The sequence below is a fragment of the Acomys russatus genome, chromosome 3, assembly GCF_903995435.1.
Source record: "Acomys russatus chromosome 3, mAcoRus1.1, whole genome shotgun sequence".
In the NCBI taxonomy this organism is placed as follows: Eukaryota; Metazoa; Chordata; class Mammalia; order Rodentia; family Muridae; genus Acomys; species Acomys russatus.
In genome coordinates, this window is record NC_067139.1 from 84,390,449 (window position 1) to 84,409,028 (window position 18,580).

Consider the following 18,580-nt stretch of genomic DNA (forward strand, 5'->3'; position numbering starts at 1 on the left):
GGTGGAGGTGGCTGCCTGCCGCCGAGCTGCCTGCCAGCTGTGGGGGGAGATGGCTCGGGAACTCCCAGGTGCTACTCTTAGCCTCACACCCCCAGGGACGGTGCCAAGGTCGCCACGGGGATCCCCGAGACTAGACTGGCTAGCAGAAAAGAACCAACTCCCTCCCGCACATTCGGGCAGGTCTTCTAGCAGCATCGCCCTTGATTCAGAGTTCCCTCCAGGGTCAGTAAGGACGAGCTGGACGGTTCCTGAGCTGGAGGGCGGGGGAGGGCGGGGCCATCCAAGGATGACCGGGGACGGGTACTGAGGCACATAAACAAAGAAATTGAAGATTCCGCGCCGGGTGGCAGAGGCGTGGGTGGCAAGGCAAGTGGAAACGCTGCACCCCGCCCCCTGAGATAGCTCGGACACCAGGCTCCGCGCTCTGGGTTTCTCACGAGGTAGCCCGCGGGAGGGGTCGTCGCGAGCGCGCGCGGGGTCTCACGCGGCTCGGAAGCTCAGCGCGCATGCTCCATTGGCCAACTCTCCGAGAGGGGCGGGAGACCCAGCGCTCAGTAGCCGGGGGGGAGGAGCGCTCGCGCAGCCGCCCCTGACGGGAGCGGGCTCCGCCGCTACTGCAGCGCTCAGCGCCGGGCCCTGCCGGAGCCGGGACTAGCATGTGCGGCGCCTCTCGGGAGGCGGCGGCGGCGGCGGCGGCGGCGGCTCCTCTGCAGCAGCAGCAGCAGCAGCAGCGGCGGCGGCGGCCGCCATGGCCAAGGCCAGCGTGGACCTCACCCGCGAGCTGCAAGGTACGAGGTTGCCTTCATCTCCGGACGCCCGGTCCGCGACCATCCAGACCCAGTGCTTTCCTGCGGTACACCCTAGCCCGGCGCCTCCCGCCCCCTCACGCTTCCTCGCTCTTAGCCCAGTCCCTTCCTCTGCATCTCAGTCCTAGCTTTGCTTTCCGTGGAGCATCCTTCTCTGCCCCACTCGCTTCACCCTATCAAAACCTTCCTGTCCCGGAGCCGCCCGTCCCGCTCTTTGGTGACAGGTGCAGTTCCCTGACGCTCTTGGGGGCTGACTCTCAGCGTTCTTGACCCACCCCTCCGCAAAGCATCCAGTGTTCCCTCCAGAGAGTCCCAGCTTTCCCCCACCCTCGCCGGGCGGGGCTAGGCGTTGGGAGCTGCCCCTGGTCCTGACTGCTGCTTATCTCAACACCCTCCCTCCTCCCGGCCCCGCCCCGGAACTGGCCCCGGAGAGGCCCTTCTGAGCCCGGCAGAGCCTAGGCCAGTGGGGCACTGGAGGGAGTCAGGGCAGAGGCCCCAGGTCTGAAGCTAAAACCAAAAGCAGGGTTTCTGCAGCTCATTTCCCACAGTCCCCGTCCCAGCCTGCCCTCTTCTTACCCACCACCCACACCTCAAGACCTCTCTGGATCAGCGATTCTCAGATGTATCTCCTCTAATCCCCCCACCCCCTCAGCACTACCACGACCCTGATCCTCAAAGGCAGGAGCACAGGCTAGCCCATACAGAAAGCAGGACGCTCAAGGATACTCAGAGCCCTATTGCACTCTTAAGATCTCTCACACCTACACATGCACTTAGAAGCACAATCTTGAGATGTGCGTACACACGTCTTACAGAAACTGCACCCCCGCCGCATATATGCAATACTCTAACACATACACACAGTGGGGTAACTGGATGGCTCTGTCAGAGATGGGTAACAGGCTCATTGAAACACTAAACCCTTCTCTCGCCCCACCCTCCACACAAGAACTGTCTGGCACTGTGCCCCTTTCATATGCAAGCCAGCACTCATTCACACTTCTCTGTCCCCACCAATGCCATACTTGGGTTCCCTGGCACTATCAGAAGACAGGCATACAACCGTAGTAGAAGGCAGATTCTCAGCCCAGGGCATCTAGGATACAGTCGCCTACTCCCAATGCCCCCCCCCCCTTAACACACACACACACACACACACACACACACACACACACACACACTGACTCCCTCTGTATGTGTTGATGGCTGCTGTAGTGCATGGGTGGGGAAAAAAAATCCTTCACACCCTCAGAAGTGTAAGACATGCTGCCACAGGCAGTGCCAGTCAGCAACTGTCCCCTGACTCTGGGACACCAGGAACCAGAGTTCTCTCCCCCATCAAGGGCCTGTTCACCTCTGTTTCTCTCCTCTCATCTGTCTCTCTGGAGAGTGGAGTCGGGTGGAGGGGAAAGAGAGGTTCTGAGCAGGTCCCACCCATCTGCAGACAGCATCCGGAGGTGCCTGAGCCAGGGAGCTGTGCTCCAGCAGCACCGTGTGAAACTGGAGACAAAACCCAAGAAGTTTGAGGACCGAGTGCTGGTGAGAGAGCGTTGGTCCTGGGGGAAGAGAGGAGATAGTAGGGAGGTGGGCAAGAGAAACAGCTGGGGCGGTGCTGAGGACACAGAGCCTAAGGCAGAGGGCAGAACCCATCTGGGCTGCTGAAGATAGGGCAGGAAGGATGCAGGGGGTGAGGTGTCTCGGAGCAGAGCTGATAAGCTACAAGAGAGAGGACAAAGCCCCCATGGCCCAAGATGCTATGGTAGGTGGTTCTACTCTGCAGGCCCTGACTTCCTGGCGCCTCCACCTCTTTCCCCTTAAAGTCCCTGCCAAGGTAAGTTAGGCTGAGCAGGGGAAGAGGGGAAGGGGTTGCCTGTCATGCTCCCTTCAAGTCTAATGACAGGCCCTTACCAGGAGCTGAGCACCCCACCCCACCCGCTCCCCACCAGGTGGAAAGCTCGTTCAATGTCCTGGAGATCCGTGCCTTCAACACACTCAGTCAAAACCAGGTGAGCGCCGGGTCTCAGGGCGCTGCTGGGCCAGTTGGAAGAAGGAGTGGAAATCTGAGGCTCTGCTGCACCCCCTTCCATCACCCCCAATCCCCCCCCCCAGATCCTGGTAGAGACTGAGCGAGGCATGGTGAGCATGCGGCTGCCATCGGCTGAGAGCGTGGACCAGGTGACACGGCACGTGAGCTCTGCCCTCTCCAAGGTCTGCCCTGGCCCTGGGTGAGTGGCAGACAAGGGGTCTCCCAGAGGGTTAGACTGCAGGCAGATTTCTCCTTCCTGTTGCTCTGGACTCCTGGGAGAAGAATGCTCTCTCTGCTCTTCCCTGGAGGGGAAGAACGGAGCACCTCTATCTACCTCTCTCTGGGAGGATCTGTTCTATTCCAGGTGTCTGATCCGACGTGGAAATGCAGACACCCCAGAGGGGCCCCGAGACACATCTCCCAACTCTGAAACTTCCACATCTACCACTCACAGTGTGTGTGGTAAGCAGGGGCAGACATGAATAGCATGGGGCATGGAGCACCCTACCCATATCAAGAGCCCTCTGGGCATGGATGTTTTGCCTGAGGGGCCCTTTGCCTGTCCTGAGGACTTCAGGCTCCTGGACCTCAAGAGGTGTATGGCATGGGAGGAAGCTGGGTCACTAGCCCATGCAATGACCTTGACCACACCTTGAAGCCCGAGACTATTTCCCATCCCCCCTCGTCAACAAGAAGCCAGCCTATCTCCCGCCCTACAGGTGGCTTCTCTGAGACCTACGCTGCCCTGTGTGACTACAATGGACTACACTGCCGTGAGGAGGTGCAGTGGGTGCGTTGGACTGGGACTTGGCAGGGAATGGGTGGGGTCCACAGGGAGGGGACAGAGGACAGGGCTGAAGCAGATGTGAGCCACTTCCACCTCTCCAAGGATGTGGACACCATCTACCACGCTGAGGATAACCGAGAGTTCAATCTTTTGGATTTCAGCCACTTGGAGAGCCGGTAAGCAGATGGGTGGAAACATAGACCCTAAACTTCCGGCCTCGGCCTTGCCCTTCTCAGGGTCCCTTTCTGGTCCTACCCACGGCCTCTGCTTTTACCCTGCAGCTCCCACCCTCCAGCCCACTGCTGTCCACCCCTCTAGCTTTCCCCAGCCCAACCATCTCATTCTTAGTCCTTTCATTCTCACCCCCACCACCAGCTCATCCTTTCTTGTCCTATCCAATCTCCTCAGAGACCTGGCCCTAATGGTGGCAGCCCTGGCCTACAACCAGTGGTTTACCAAACTCTACTGCAAAGACTTGAGACTGGTAAGCACGGGGACTCGGGGAAGGGGGACAGCGTAGCTTTCTTCTTGGCTCTTGATTGCAGGACCCCCCCACCCCGCTCTGTCCTCAGGGCTCAGAAGTGCTAGAACAGGTGCTACATACCCTCAGCAAGTCGGGGAGCCTCGAAGAGCTGGTGCTGGACAATGCTGGGCTTAAGACGTGAGGCCAGGCTCCTCCGTGGGCATTGGTACCTTACCCCTAGAGTGTCCGAGTCCTGGACCGTTGGAGCATGACCTAAGGCTCTGGGCTTTTTCGTCTAGCTCCTCGTTTTAGAGTGGAGGCTGGTGCTTAGACAGGCACAAAGCAAGCCAGAGGGCAAACCAGATCTCAGGTCTCAGCCCCTGATGTCCCAGCAACTTCCAAGCAGGGTGGTGGGCAGCTCCAGCCTTAAGAATCCAAAGCATATCTTCCTGGTATGGAATGCAGGATGTAGTCCCACCTTCCACCTCCCACCGACTCCTGAGGAAAAAAAAACCAAAAAAACAACAAAACCCCTCCCTGGGCAGCCCCAGGTTGCTCCTCTGTCCTGGGGACCTCTAACATTGTAACCACAGCCAAGACAGGCAGATAGGAAAGAGGTGGGGGCAGGGAGACAGCCAGGGCTTGGAGACTTGGGGTTCAGCTCAGGACAAAGTCCTTTCCTCCCCTTCCCTGAAGGGACTTTGTCCAGAAGCTGGCCGGGGTGTTTGGGGAAAACGGGAGCTGCGTGCTGCATGCGCTCACTCTGTCTCACAACCCCGTCGACGACAAAGGTGAGCCCCAGCTCTGAATCCTATCCCATAATGCTACACAGACCCTTATCCCAGCCCAGAGCCCAACCTAGGTCCGAACACAGCCTTTGCACCTGACGATCGCCCCAAGCCCGAGCACCTCCATCCTTGACCCTCGGGCCTAACGCCAGCCCCTGCCTGACCACACCAACCCACCCACTGGCGGCCACTCACCACCGGGGCCCGCTTTCTCTCTCCACTCCTCAGGTCTCCTCAGCCTGAGCCAGCAGCTCCTCTGCTTCCCTACTGGCCTCACCAAACTGTGCCTGGCCAAGACTGCCATTTCTCCTCGAGGTACTCACACCAGGACCCCTGGCCTCTGACCTTTCTCGAATGCTGCCTGAGCCCTAGAGATGTACCCACTCACTCACTCACACACCATCCCACGGATGGGGAGATGGGAAAAGAGTCACACGGGGGGGGGGGGTAGGGGGTAGTGAGGGGGACCATCGTCGCGTATGGAGAGGATGAGGTGGGGATGGGGGCCAACCCAGCCCAGTGCCCGCTGTGCTCAGGGCTCCAGGCACTGGGACAAACCTTCGGGGCCAACCCGGCCTTTGCCAGCTCCCTTCGATACCTGGACCTGAGCAAGAACCCTGGGCTGCTTGCCACAGACGAGGCCAATGTGAGTCCACGCGATGTAGCCTCAACCACCGACAAAAGCGTGCTTGGGATCCAGGGGCCAGGGAGCCACTACCCCATGGCCCCTAGCATAGGGAGGTGCTACTACCCCTTTCCCTTCCTCTACCCTTCCTTCTCAGGCCCTCTACAGTTTCCTGGCCCAACCCAATGCCTTGGTACACCTGGACCTTTCAGGGACTGACTGTGCCATCGACTTGGTGAGGAGTTGGTGATGGAGGGAGCCGAACAGAAAGGTTTGAAAAAACGTGGGAGGGGAGTCCCCATCTCCCCCTCCTTCCCTGAGTACAGACACGGACAAAGCTATAAAGATGACGTCAGGTCCATCTGTAGTATATGTGTTCTGTGTGCCCTTTATTCAGATCACAAGGTCATGGAGCTAGCTTTGCCTAAAAATAGACCCTCACTCCATCCCTGGCACAGGGCTGTGTCCACTAGCAGGAAAAGGCATTTCCCCTAACTTGAGAAACTGCTCCTTGGAGCCAGCAGTGGTCCTGTGTTACAAAGACTGCATATGAGTCTCTCCATAGTCCCGCCTTCCACAAAACAAAGCCATCTGGGGCTTTAAGAAGCTGAATGGGATGGGGGCTGAAGAAATGGCTTAGAAGTTAAGAGCACCATCTGTTCTTCCAGGGGTCCTGAGTTCAATTCCCAGCAACCACATGGTGACTCACAACCATCTATAATAAAATCTGGTTCCCTCTTCTGGCGGGCAAGCACACGTGCAGGCTGTACATTGTATAGATAATAAATAAATCTTTAATTTAAAAAAAAGCTGGGGGACTGGAGAGATGGCTCAGAGGTTAAGAGCACTAACTGCTCTTCTGGAGGTCCTGAGTTCAATTCTCAGCAACTAGATGGAGGCTCACAACCATCTATGATGTGATCTGGTGTCCTCTTCTGACCTGCAGGTGTACAAGCAGGCAGAACACTGTATACATAATAATAAATAAATAAATCTTTTTTTAAAAAAAAAAAAAAGGCTGAATGGCATTCTCAGTGGAGTCTCAGAGGGAGAAGTGCCAGCAAGGTGTTGGGGGAGGGGCTGGAAAGGGGGGGCTGCTCTTCCCAGTTCTTTCAAGATCTGCCGCATCTCTCCACAGCTTCTGGGCGCCCTACTTCATGGCTGCTGCTCCCACCTCACCTACCTCAACCTGGCTCGAAACAGCTGCTCCCACAGGTAAGGGCAAGGGTGCAGGAAGGGTTATGTAACCCGTGGCCATGGCCTTCCCCTACTGACTCCCAGGGTTTCCACAGGAAGGGCCGGGAGGCCCCACCAGCCTTCAAACAGTTCTTCAGCAGCGCTTACGCCCTGAGCCATGTCAACCTGTCAGCCACAAGGCTACCCCTGGAAGCCCTCAGGTTGGGTGGGTGAAGAGTTGGAGGATGCCCAGGGGAGCCGTGGAAGTGTGGGAGAGGGTAAAGGTGGGGCTACTGACTTTCCTGCTACAGGGCACTTCTTCAGGGCCTCTCCCTCAACAGTCACCTCAGTGATCTGCACCTGGACCTTAGTAGCTGTGAGGTGAGCCCCATTTCCTACTCCTATCCCCTCTGGCTGTCATACCAGTGTCCCTCAGTCAAGACAGCTCTATGCTGCCACCCCACTCTGTGTGCGCACACACACACACACCTGTGGGGAGCAGAGAGAGACTAGCTCTCCGGCCTGACCACTTTCAAACTGGCCATCCAAGTACAGACTTGTGTCACTCTGTGCCCCTAAAGTGTTGGGTGGCAGATGCCAGGCTTACCCAGCAGAGGGCAGGAGCGAGCTGTCCTCTGAGCAACAGCTTGGGGGGGGGGGGGCGGAAATCCCTAAGGACCGCTGCAGTGTAGAGAGTTTTATCCCTAAGACCTGGTATGACTTTAAGTCCTTGAGTGACTTAAACCTACTAACCCCTACCTCATCCATCCACCGGTACTCGGCCCTCTCACCCCCACTTCCTGTCCCTGCAGCTCCGCTCAGCAGGAGCCCAGGCCTTGCAGGAGCAGCTGGGGGCCATCACCTGTATAGGCAGCCTAGATCTGTCTGACAACGGTGAGTAAGTCCGCTCGCTCCCTGAGCACAGGGGTAAAGCCCTGAGGAGACTTCCGTTGGCCTTGGGCCTCAAGGTGAGGCCTCTCCCACCTACGAACAGGGTTTGACTCAGACCTCCTGACGCTGGTGCCTGCTCTTGGCAAGAACAAGTCCCTGAAGCATCTCTTCCTAGGAAAGAACTTCAATGTCAAGGCCAAGTGAGCTCCCCTCCTATGCCCACAGGCCGTCCTACTGTATTACCTCTGACCACTCTTCTCCGATAATAGCATGCCCCCGGTCCCCTCCCCTCCTACTCTGACCCCAACTCCCCACAGGACTCTAGAAGAGATTCTTCATAAGCTGGTGCAACTGATCCAGGAAGAGGATTGTGTGAGTGGCCAGGCCTAGGAGGGGACTTAGGGGTAGGTGGCAGTGGAGACCCCCACCCCACCCCACCCCACCCCCAACCTCCATTTGCCCACTCAGTCCCTGCAGTCGCTGTCCGTGGCAGACTCGAGACTAAAGCTTCGTACCAGTATCCTCATCAATGCCCTGGGCAGCAACACCTGCCTGGCTAAAGTGGATCTGAGCGGCAACGGCATGGAGGACATTGGGGCCAAGATGCTATCGAAGGCACTGCAGATAAACTCCTCCCTCCGGTGAGGCTGTGTCCCCGCCCTTCCACCTAGCTTGCCAACCTGCTGACGCATACACACATTTACCCTTTTGGCCTCTGTGCCTTCCACTTTAGGGACTGTGTCTAAGTTAGCCTCATTATCAGGGCAAAAGGGCGCCGCAAGATGACTACACCTGCCAGGGGTGATGACACACACATGCCTTTAATCTCAGCATTCTGGGAGGCAGAGGCAGGTGGAACTCTGTGAGTTCGAGACTAGCCTGGTCTACAAAGTGAGTTTCAGGATAACCTAGGCTACACAGAGAATCCCTGTCTCAAAAAACAAAAACAAACAAAAAAGATGGTGACACCTCTGGTCTTTACTGAGGAGCCAGAGAGAATGGTGACAACTCTTGTTCATCCTCCCCCAGAACTATCCTATGGGATAGGAATAACACATCTGCCCTGGGATTCCTGGACATTGCAAGGGCCCTGGAGAGGTGAGTAGACCAGAGCTCCGCCCTGGTGCAGGCCCCCGGCCTCCCTGTGCCAGGACTGGGATTACACTACCCTAGATACACTCCAGGTCCCTGACCTGTGGGACAGGGAAGTAAGGAGCAAGCAGAGGTGGTGGGTGGAGGGGCTCCCCTCTTTGCCTCTCCCCCCAACCTAATCGCACTCCACTGCGTCCACAGCAACCACACACTGCGCTTCATGTCCTTCCCCGTGAGTGACATCTCCCAAGCTTACCGCAGCGCCCCGGAGCGCACAGAGGACGTGTGGCAGAAGGTGAAGGTCGCGTCTTAAGCAGGGTGGTACAGTGAGGGGGTGGAGAGAGAGGCAGCCCACATCCTCAACCCCCATCCTTCCCGACCCATCTCCATCATCTAGATCCAGTGGTGCCTGGTGAGGAATAACCACTCGCAGACGTGCCCTCAGGAGCAAGCCTTCAGGCTGCAGCAGGGCCTGGTGACCAGCAGCGCCGAGCAAGTAAACATTTCCCTCCCAGGACCGTGGGGGCATGCAGGGTGCATAGGGTGACGTGCTGAAGCACATGGATGGGCGTCACATGATCACATGGCACCCCCAACTGGACTGAGCAGGAAAAAAAAAAGATATTCTGATATGGGGCCGGGCCCAAATATACACAGGCAGAGAGCAGCCAAGGGGTAGGTAGCCCCATGCCAAGGGATACAGAGGACCCTCGGGGCGGGGGCGGCGGCTCAACTAGGCATTTAGGAAGGGGCATTCCAAGAAGAGAAACCAGGCCATGCAGAGATGTCGCCGCCACCTCCATGGCCCAAAGGGTCTGACCTGGGACCCCCATCCCCCGCCACTCCTGCCACTGTGCTCCAGATGCTGCAGCGGCTGTGTGGACGCGTGCAGGAGGAGGTACGGGCCCTGAGGCTGTGTCCCCTCGGGCCTGTGCAAGATGAGCTGCTCTACGCCCGGGACCTCATCAAGGATGCCAAGAACTCCCGGGCGGTGAGCCCTCCACAGCCTTCCACAGCCCCACCCTTCCCTGCAGTCAGCCAGGAACCCCACCCGCCACCCCCACCACCACCACCCCCCGCCCCCGCCGCTGCCACCACCTCCCAATGCTAGACCAGGAGCCTCTAAGCACAGCCCCAGGCTTCTGTCCTCTTAGCCTGGGGACCTGGTGGGGGCCGGATTATGACCTCTGAGGAGAGCCTCTTCCTTCCCAGCTGTTTCCCAGCCTCTATGAGCTGGGCCATGTGCTGGCCAATGACGGGCCTGTGCGGCAGAGACTGGAGTCAGTGGCCAGTGAGGTGTCCAAAGCTGTGGACAAGGAGCTTCAGGCAAGTTCTGGGAGAGGAAGGAGGCCATTGGCGGGAGCCCAGTGTTGACTAAAGCAGAAGTCGGCGAGGACGCCAGAAAACATGGAGGAAACAAAGTTGAGGCTCCCCATACTCCCCTGTGCCTTCAATGCCTAGCATTAGAATTATTTCTTTCTGCTAGCCGAAGCCTTGGGTCCTGACCTCCAGCCCCTTTCCTTTTTTGGGATTCCGATCCTTGGGCTGGCTCCTCCCTATCTGTGGTAGGATGGACAGGCACTGACTGAGGCAGAGACCCCTGGTGTCCAAGCCTCTGATACTATTGGCTGTGTGGCCTTGTTAGGCGCCTCCGCGTGACCATGGGGAACTAGACAGATGGGCTGAGGATTCCCTCTGCGGGACTAGCCCTGATCTTTCCCCCACTTGGGACTTTGGCCCCTTCCTTCTCTCTCACCAGGTGATTCTGGAGTCCATGGTCAGCCTCACACAGGAATTGTGCCCTGTGGCCATGCGGGTGGCAGAAGGGCACAACAAGATGCTGAGCAATGTGGCAGAACGTGTCACTGTGCCCAGGAACTTCATCCGAGGAGCGCTGCTGGAGCAGGCGGGGCAGGACATTCAGAACAAGCTGGAGTGAGACGCAGAGGACGGGGGATGGATGAGGCAGGGGTTGGCCCAGGGCACTTAGGGAGTTTGGAGCTATCAGCCATGAATAATGAATGGATAAGCGTCCATTACAAGGGACAAATCTTTAGCCATTGCAGCCATGCTATTTAGGGTCTGACTGCTGTTGGCCCTAGAAACCTGGGTGTGCTGAGATGGATGGAGTACAAGGGGTCAGGGCGCTCCATAGCTAGGCGTATATTACATACAGACCAGGAAGTAGCTTCTAAAAGGAAAGCACATCCTCCTCAGAAACATGGGCAAAGGAAAGTAGGTGAACCAGGAGTATGACTATGCTCCCTGCTCCCTGCTCTTCATTAACCCCTTCACTCCCTCTGGGTGTAGGCACCACCACTGACTAAAGCAAGGGAAAGCTACACTGTACGTATGTGGTACAGGCAGGTCAAGGCTTCCTCAGCACCCAGTTGTACCCAGCTCCGCGCTGCAGGTGCTTCTGACCTGGAGCCGCCTTGTTCCCACTCCTCCCTCAGTTCCTCTTTGCCCACACAGACCTCGGCTGAAATGATCCCTGTCTGGGCCCTCCACACGTACCTTGTTGAGATGCGGGTGTCCTGAGCCCAAGGTCGCTGCCATCAGCAGCTGTGCTCTCTATAGGCAGCCAAGCCAGCCAGGCCATATTCCGAGGCAGCTGGGGAAAGAGGGGGTGGAGGCCCAGGGTCAGGCATTACGTAGCTGAGCAGCCCCCACCTGTCCCTACAGCGAGGTGAAACTCTCCGTTGTCACCTACTTGACCAACTCCATCGTGGATGAGATCCTGCAGGAACTGTACCACTCCCACAAGAGCCTGGTGAGCAAGCACCCCGAGCCCTCCCGCTGCCTGCCACCGTCCTGTCCCTTTCCTCCAGGATCAAGACAGTGAGCGTGGTTCTCAGGGTCCCATTGGCGTCTGTCCTTCCTCAGGCCCGGCACCTGACCCAGCTCAGGACACTGTCAGATCCGCCAGGAGGAGCAAGCCAAGGGCAGGATCCGTCTTCCCGAGGCAGAGGCAGGAACCATGACCATGAGGAAACGGACGATGAACTTGGGACCAACATCGTGAGCCCCAGTCTTCCCATCCCCTCCTTCGCCTGAGTCCTCTTCCTCAACCTGCGCCACTGTTGCCCCCTCACTTCCGGGACCCCCACCTCACTACACCCAGCCTCCCCTCCACCTGTGTCCGGACCACACTCTTCCCTCTTTCTAGAGCCTCAGCCACCTGAGGCAGGGTAGACTGTAAAGAAAAAAGGCTTTGAGGTGAGTGGTGAGAGAGTCTAGGTGAGGGTTTGGCCCACTTTTTGTCTCCATTTCTACAGGACACCATGGCCATCAAAAAGCAGAAACGCTGCCGAAAGATCCGGCCAGTGTCTGCCTTCATCAGTGAGTCCTGCAGCATCAGCCGAATGCAGTGGTTCTCAACCTGTGGGTTGCGGCCCCTCCGCAAGGCCCCCTCGCCCCCCAAGACCATAGGAAAACACAGAAACTTGCCTTATGGTTCATAAAAATAGGGCTGGAGAGATGGCTCGGCCATTAAAAGGCTCAGGTCACAACCAAAACATGTTCGGTTCCCAGCACCATGGCTGTCTCTCCAGACACAGACACACACACACACACAGACACACACACACACACACACACACACACACACACACACACACACACAAGCAAAATTACAGTTATGAAGTAGCAATGAAAATAATTTTGTAGCTGAGGGTCAGCACAACACGAGGAACTGTACTAATGGGTCGCAGCGTTAGGGAGGCTGAGAACCGCTGGTCTGAGGTCCTTCACGTGTCACCCTCTGCCAAGCCCTCCTCTCCTCTCTTTCTCTGCCCTTGCATTCGGATTGCCTCTGTAACGCCTACTGCACCCACAGGTGGGAGCCCTCAGGACATGGACAGCCAACTGGGGAGCCTGGGGATTCCTCCTGGCTGGTTCTCGGCACTTGGAGGCAGCCAGCCCACGGCAAGCGGCTCCTGGGAAGGCCTGTCTGAGTTACCTACTCATGGCTATAAGCTAAGGCATCAAACACAAGGGAGGCCGAGGCCTCCCAGGACCACCCCACCAGGACCTGGCCGGCCCAGTGTAAGTCGCAGAAGTCTTACAAAAGAACCGGTTTTCCTCAGCAAGGCCATAGCCAGGGCTCCGAGCTTTAGGACCCAGATTGACAGGAGGTGGAGCAGACTTGATAAGCAATGTGTCTGTCTTTGGGGTGTATGTGTGTGTGTGTGTGTTAGCATAGACGTAGAGTCCCAGCTATTCAGGAGGCTGAGGCAGGAGGTGTCACTTGAGCCCACAAATCCACAAGCAGCTTGGACAACATAACCTCCTACCTGAAAAGGAAGAAGGGACGAGGTGAGCAACAAGGAGGGAAGGAGGGGACATAAGGGAAGGGGGACGAATCTATCTTGTCAGCTAGTGTCAGTGACATTTTTATTTGGGTGATGGATAAAGCTGAGAGCTTCTAAGCTTAGGAAATGTCCTGTGGAACTGGAGTCTGCACTCTCATGGGGCCAAGTGCAAAGGGGAAAGACCCTGGAGACCTCTGGGAGGACAAGAGGTGGGACTTCCTGCACCGGACTCTCCTCCCAGCAGGTGCCAGTACCTGGGCCTCGGCAGGAGAATGGGATGGCCACCCGCCTAGACGAGGGATTGGAAGACTTCTTCAGCAGACGGGTCATGGATGAAAGTTCCAGGTATGACACACACGCCCCCCAGCAGGATGCAGGCTCTAAAAGGACCCCTTTGTCCTCCACCTTCCCAGGGAAATCTCTCCAACCCCAGTGCCCCACCCCCAGCCCAGTGCATCTCCCTAACACTGCAAACCTTCAATGCACTTCCTTACGTTGTGGTGACCTCCCAACCACAAAAGTAGTCTTGTTGCTATTTCACAACTGTAATTTTTGCCACTCTTACAAATCTTAATGTAAATACCCAATGTGCGAGATATCTGCTATGTGACCCCTATGAAAAGATCGTTCATCTCCGAAGGGCTCGCGGCCCACAGGTTGAGAACCACTGCCCTAACCAGCCTCTCAGGGAAATCTCCCTACATCCTTATCCTCAAGCTCCCCAGTCTATGAATATGGAACCAGAGTTCGCTGCTGTTGGAATCTAAGGTTAGAGACAGGCCAGGAGTGACAGCCCCAGGTGGAGTGCCCTTCTGCAGTAGGACACCCTATTCTGTCACTGCCATGCAGCTTCTCCAGGGACTGTACAGAAGTCATGCCATTTGGAGAAGCCAAAAGAAGAAATTAGGGGAGGAGATCTGGGAAAACAGAGTCAGTTTGGGTTCAAGAGGCCACACTCAGTTTATAACAGAGAGAGTATGGACAGCATTCCCCTGCCCGAGAGCCAGGCTACAGTGCAGGACAGACTAGGTGAAAGAGGACAGTTGTACACGTGAGGTGTGCGTACCATGCCTCCAGCTCCATCTTGAGCTCTGTGTGTGGCACTTGTCGCTAACACACCCCCGACTCTACCCAGCTACCCCCGGACTCTGAGAACCATGCGGCCTGGCCTCTCAGAGCCACCACTGCCTCCACTCCAGAAGAAGAGGAGGAGAGGCCTGTTTCACTTCCGCCGGCCCCGGAGCTTCAAGGGGGACAGAGGACCAGGGTCTCCCACTGCCGGACTCCTCCTCCCTCCACCCCCACCTCCACCCCCAACTCAGGAGAGCCCTCCCAGCCCAGACCCCCCAAGCCTTGGCAATAACTCATCTCCTTGTTGGAGCCCAGAGGAGGAGAGCAGCCTCCTTCCTGGGTTTGGAGGGGCCCGGGGATCTTCCTTCTGCAGTAAGATGGTAAGAGAGGCACGGTGCCACCTCTGCCCTTTCCCCTGGCCCACTCAGGGCCGGCTCCTGTCCCTAGCACAGCCTCCATGGGAGAATGCTAGGGCTCTGGGCTCTCTAGAACGCTGGTCATTCAAATTCCCTTCTTGAGAATGATCCAGAATATGCTGTATACAATTGAAGACGTTGGGAGGATTTCCCCCAGAGGGTGGGCAGGGCTTCCCCAAGAACGAGGGTCTCCCTGAGGCATCAGACCTCCCTCCCAACTCCCCTGCCCTGCCGCCTGGAAAACCCCTCATACCTGTAACAAGAGACTTTGTTCTAGGGCACAGAGAGGTTAGAGGCAGGGGAGGGAGCCCCAGCCGCTGGGACAGCACAGCAACCGAGGGTACATGGTGTTGCCCTTCCTGGCTTAGGAAGAACTAAAGGTTGGAGCTTTGATGGAAAACGAGAGGTGAGGAGGGGCTTGGGGTGGCAAGGGTGGGTTCCTTCCAACACCCCACTCCTCTTATCCCTGGTGGTAGGTGGATGAGGCAGGTGTCTTTCCACATTGTTATCATGGAATCCAGGACCCATCCCTTTACATATTAGAGCAGCAGTTGTCAGCCTGAGGGCCAACTGACCCTTTCACAGGGGTCACCTAAGACCATTGGAAAACACAGAGATTTACAGTATGATTTGTAACAGTAGCAGAATTACAGATGTGAAGTAGCAATGAGAATAATTTTATGGTCAGTGGGTCCAATATTAGGAAAGTTGAGAACCACTGTATTAGAGCCTGTAAACTAGGGGTAAGGGTCGTGAAATACTTGCTTTCAGTGCTCTGTTTTCCAGTCTTTCGTGTCTTATGTCACAGTCTTCATGGTGGATTTTTACCTTATGCATGAGCGCCTAGCTATAATTTCCATAGTATTTTTTATTTAAATTAGTTCACCTTTTCAAATTTAAGCTGGACCTAACTGTTATCATCTTTCCAACCACAGGCATTTTGTAAAACTCATTTCCTTCTGCAGCACATAACTATTAAGACAGCAGTATGTTCATTGGTGTAAAACTTCTTATGCCCCCAAGGTGATAAGGGCGCTACTCTCTGGAAACAAAGTATCTAGAAACTAGTAACATGACTGACAGGAGCCTTGAAGCAGGTGCTCTATGTCAGCTGTAGTCCCTGTGTGGACGCCATCTTTCTCACAACCTGACTCAGATGTCGTTTTAGGGCACAGGCCCAGACCAGGAGGACGGTACCCAGGCTTGGCAGAAACGACGCTCTTCGGATGATGCAGGTGAGGTTGGCCACGCTCACTCCTTTAGCCCCTGTGTCATCCATGCCTCCTAATTTTCCCATCCCTTTTCCCCTTCTGCTTCCCCTCCCCCACCCCCACCAACTCCAGGACCTGGAGCCTGGAAGCCACCACCACCCCCACAGAGCTCCAAGCCAAGCTTCAGCGCCATGCGCCGAGCAGAGGCCACGTGGCACATAGGTATGTAAACCCATGTTCTTGGCCAACAGCACTGAAAGCTCAAAGAGATAAAAAGGCCATGGCCCCCTGCACTGGGAAATGTTCAGCCAAGGACTATAATAGGAAGCCAACGGTGTGAGCTTGTTTAAAGGTGTCCACAAAGATACATCCAAAAAAGACAAACATCCTAATTTAAAGTCAGGCTCTGCCGAGGACCAGTAGCTTCCCCAGGGCTTAGCCGACTCAAGAAATGCTTTGTGGATGGTTGTGGAGAATTCTCTATGACAGCTGGTACCCCTGGTCACGGTCAGCACAGAGATGCCATCTGTAAGTGAGGCCTCAGCTGGGAAAGGGCAGCAAGCATGGCTGCCAGCAGGTGTCAGCTGTGTGGTCAAACACTGCCACCCTGCTTAACACCGTATCCTCACAGTTCTTAGGAAAGCACCCCAAAGAAGCAGAACTACCTTGGTGGTAGAAGTCTTGACTGCTAGTCCCACTCAGCCACCTGTGACCTCAAGCAGGTCACTTGCTTTCTACCTTTCTGATTGGGTCAGAGGAGAAAGAGGTTTATTCTAGGCGTCACACTTCCCTCCTTCCGGGTTCGGAAGACCTTCAACCTAAGAAGCCACTAAAGGGAAGCTAGACATCCCAGTGTCAACTCAAATTCCCCAAAACCTACAACATGGCTCCTGGCAGTCTCAACACAAGCCAAATCTCCCTGGAGACCCAGAAGCCTCCCCCATCCCTGCTCCTAGGCTAGGGCACAGGACGGGAAGGAGAGAAGAGATGGGCAAGTGGGTCTGGTTTGAGCATTACCCCATCGTCCCATCCTGTTCCTCTCTGTCCTTTCCCCCCGTCTCTTCTGTAGCACTGGTGTAAGGCTTGTCACACCCACATACCTGCTCCATTCTCCAAGGCCAGCCCAGTGCTGGGGACAGCCTTACTGATTCTCTGTCCCCGGCACAAACTAGATAGATGAAGCACCCAAAGCAGGGTTTCATCCTTCATTTAATGAAACCCACGGTAGCCAGGCCCTGTGCTGTGCAGAGAGACAGACACAGGATCTGACAGGTACTCCACTTTTGCACTCGCTCGTGTAGCTTAAGGTCACAGGCAAACAGGATAGGGCCACCTCTCCTTAAGTCTTAATCAGACTTGCAGGCAGCACTGAAAAATTCCAGGCTGCAGCCTTGGCAGAGCCCTGGGGCACTGCAGTCCTGACGAGACAGCTGTGCCCAGTAGACCCGGGAGATCTTTTATCCTGGTTCTGTTCCAGTAGGAAAAAGACGGAGCCCTGCCAGACCCAGAGGATGACCTCAGAGCAATCCTGGGAACAAGTGGCTAGGACATAGGAGACTAGAAGAAGATATGGGAGGCAGAGATGCTGGAACAAATGACCTTTTCTGTGGGGTGGGGGCGGGGTGGGGCGTCCTGGCCTCGCTGGGCATCGCAGGGAAAGGAACAGGAGGGTTCTGTAGCTTCTCCTGTCTGCTACTTCCCAGCTGAGGAGAGCGCCCCCAACCACAGCTGCCAAAGCCCTAGCCCAGCTTCCCAGGATGGAGAAGAGGAAAAGGAAGGACCCTTATTCCCAGAGAGGACGGTCCCAGCTAGGAATGCCAAGGTGAAGGCCAGAAGATGGATGGGGAGGGTGTTTTGAAGGGGTAAAGATACTGAAAGGCAAGAATGGCAGGTTGAGAGTCAGTGGTGGGTGAGGAGGGTCCTTTGAAGGAGTTAGAGACTAACTAACCTGGCATCTTCCTTACTCTGCTAGCTACAGGACCCTCCCATAGGTCCACGTCCCCCTAAGCCAGTGGCCGTGCCCAGGGGCCGCAAGGCCCCTCAGGTGCCAGGAGGCAGAGAGGAGGCTGAGAGTGGCCCTGCTGGCCCAGCAGCGAACAAGCCCCGGCTGAGACTGGGCTCACAGCAGGACCAAGAGGAGCCGGAAGTCCAAGGTCTGCCACCTACCTGGAGCGAGGGCTTGGGAGGACCCTAGGGCTTTGGTCCCCTTCCAGGCCTCAGAACAGGGACAAACAGGGAGTTCAAGCCTGGATGAACACCCACCTCATGAGCCCCCTTGTGTGCCAAGCTTGCTCTGACTCATTCCAGCGCCCTCTGATCCGGGCCGCCGAGCAGCCCCCCTGAAGCCCAAGAGAACAAGGCGCGCGCAGTCCTGTGACAAACTGGAGCCCGAGAGAAGACGGCCACCTGACCCTACAGGTGCCTGTGGTGAGACAACAGGTCCCCCCTTCCCACCGATCTGTCAAACATGGCATCCCTCCAAGCTCCAACGTTGGGTGGCTGGCTCTCTTTGCCCAGGAAATAGGGTTCCCTGGATTTGTCCCCAGCAGGAACCAATGACCCAGGAACAGACTGACAGCTGCTGAACACCCTCCCCAGCCTTCCTCGACATGTGCCTCACAAGGACTCAGGCCCCATCCACCCCTGTTCTCCCATCCCTTGCCAGCCCTTGTCCTACAGGGCAGCACCACTAAGCAGGCATAGGGGAGCAGGAGTGGGGACTGGAAGGGAGGAGGCAACCTGAAGCAGAGAGGCCCTCACACCTGCCTCGAGCTGCCTCTACAGAGAGCTTTGGGCAGAGGCTGTCTCTTCCCCTGGGGGAGGGAAGACCTCTACCCCTCCTGTGCCCAGGGGCTCTCTCCCCACTTGTATAGAATAATAAAAACAAAACCAAACTCACTGTCTGCCTCTAGTCT

General features: G+C 56.5%; 1 protein-coding gene across 3 annotated transcripts; it reads left to right on the top strand.

The window, feature by feature from the left end:
* Nucleotides 1-700: 700 nt before the first annotated feature.
* Carmil3 (capping protein regulator and myosin 1 linker 3) lies at nucleotides 701-18,568 on the top strand. 3 transcript variants are annotated; one of them, XM_051143108.1, is made up of 40 exons: nucleotides 701-788; nucleotides 2,251-2,345; nucleotides 2,587-2,637; nucleotides 2,753-2,812; nucleotides 2,916-3,031; nucleotides 3,197-3,294; nucleotides 3,552-3,622; nucleotides 3,722-3,795; nucleotides 4,028-4,103; nucleotides 4,192-4,280; nucleotides 4,779-4,873; nucleotides 5,099-5,185; nucleotides 5,407-5,516; nucleotides 5,653-5,730; nucleotides 6,634-6,710; nucleotides 6,788-6,892; nucleotides 6,983-7,052; nucleotides 7,484-7,565; nucleotides 7,666-7,762; nucleotides 7,880-7,934; nucleotides 8,031-8,203; nucleotides 8,592-8,660; nucleotides 8,856-8,949; nucleotides 9,052-9,150; nucleotides 9,517-9,645; nucleotides 9,867-9,980; nucleotides 10,414-10,589; nucleotides 11,340-11,427; nucleotides 11,541-11,675; nucleotides 11,933-11,996; nucleotides 12,493-12,701; nucleotides 13,209-13,312; nucleotides 14,103-14,418; nucleotides 14,732-14,860; nucleotides 15,623-15,689; nucleotides 15,798-15,887; nucleotides 17,369-17,487; nucleotides 17,638-17,818; nucleotides 17,973-18,092; nucleotides 18,212-18,568. In XM_051143108.1, exons 1-40 carry the CDS (start codon nucleotides 749-751, stop codon nucleotides 18,238-18,240), a joined length of 4,131 nt encoding a protein of 1,376 aa, XP_050999065.1. In that variant the 5' UTR covers nucleotides 701-748; the 3' UTR covers nucleotides 18,241-18,568. The 3 variants fall into 3 exon arrangements, with proteins under 3 accessions (XP_050999065.1, XP_050999066.1, XP_050999067.1); XM_051143109.1 differs by having other exon boundaries at nucleotides 13,212-13,312; XM_051143110.1 differs by having other exon boundaries at nucleotides 13,212-13,312; nucleotides 17,644-17,818.
* Nucleotides 18,569-18,580: the final 12 nt, after the last annotated feature.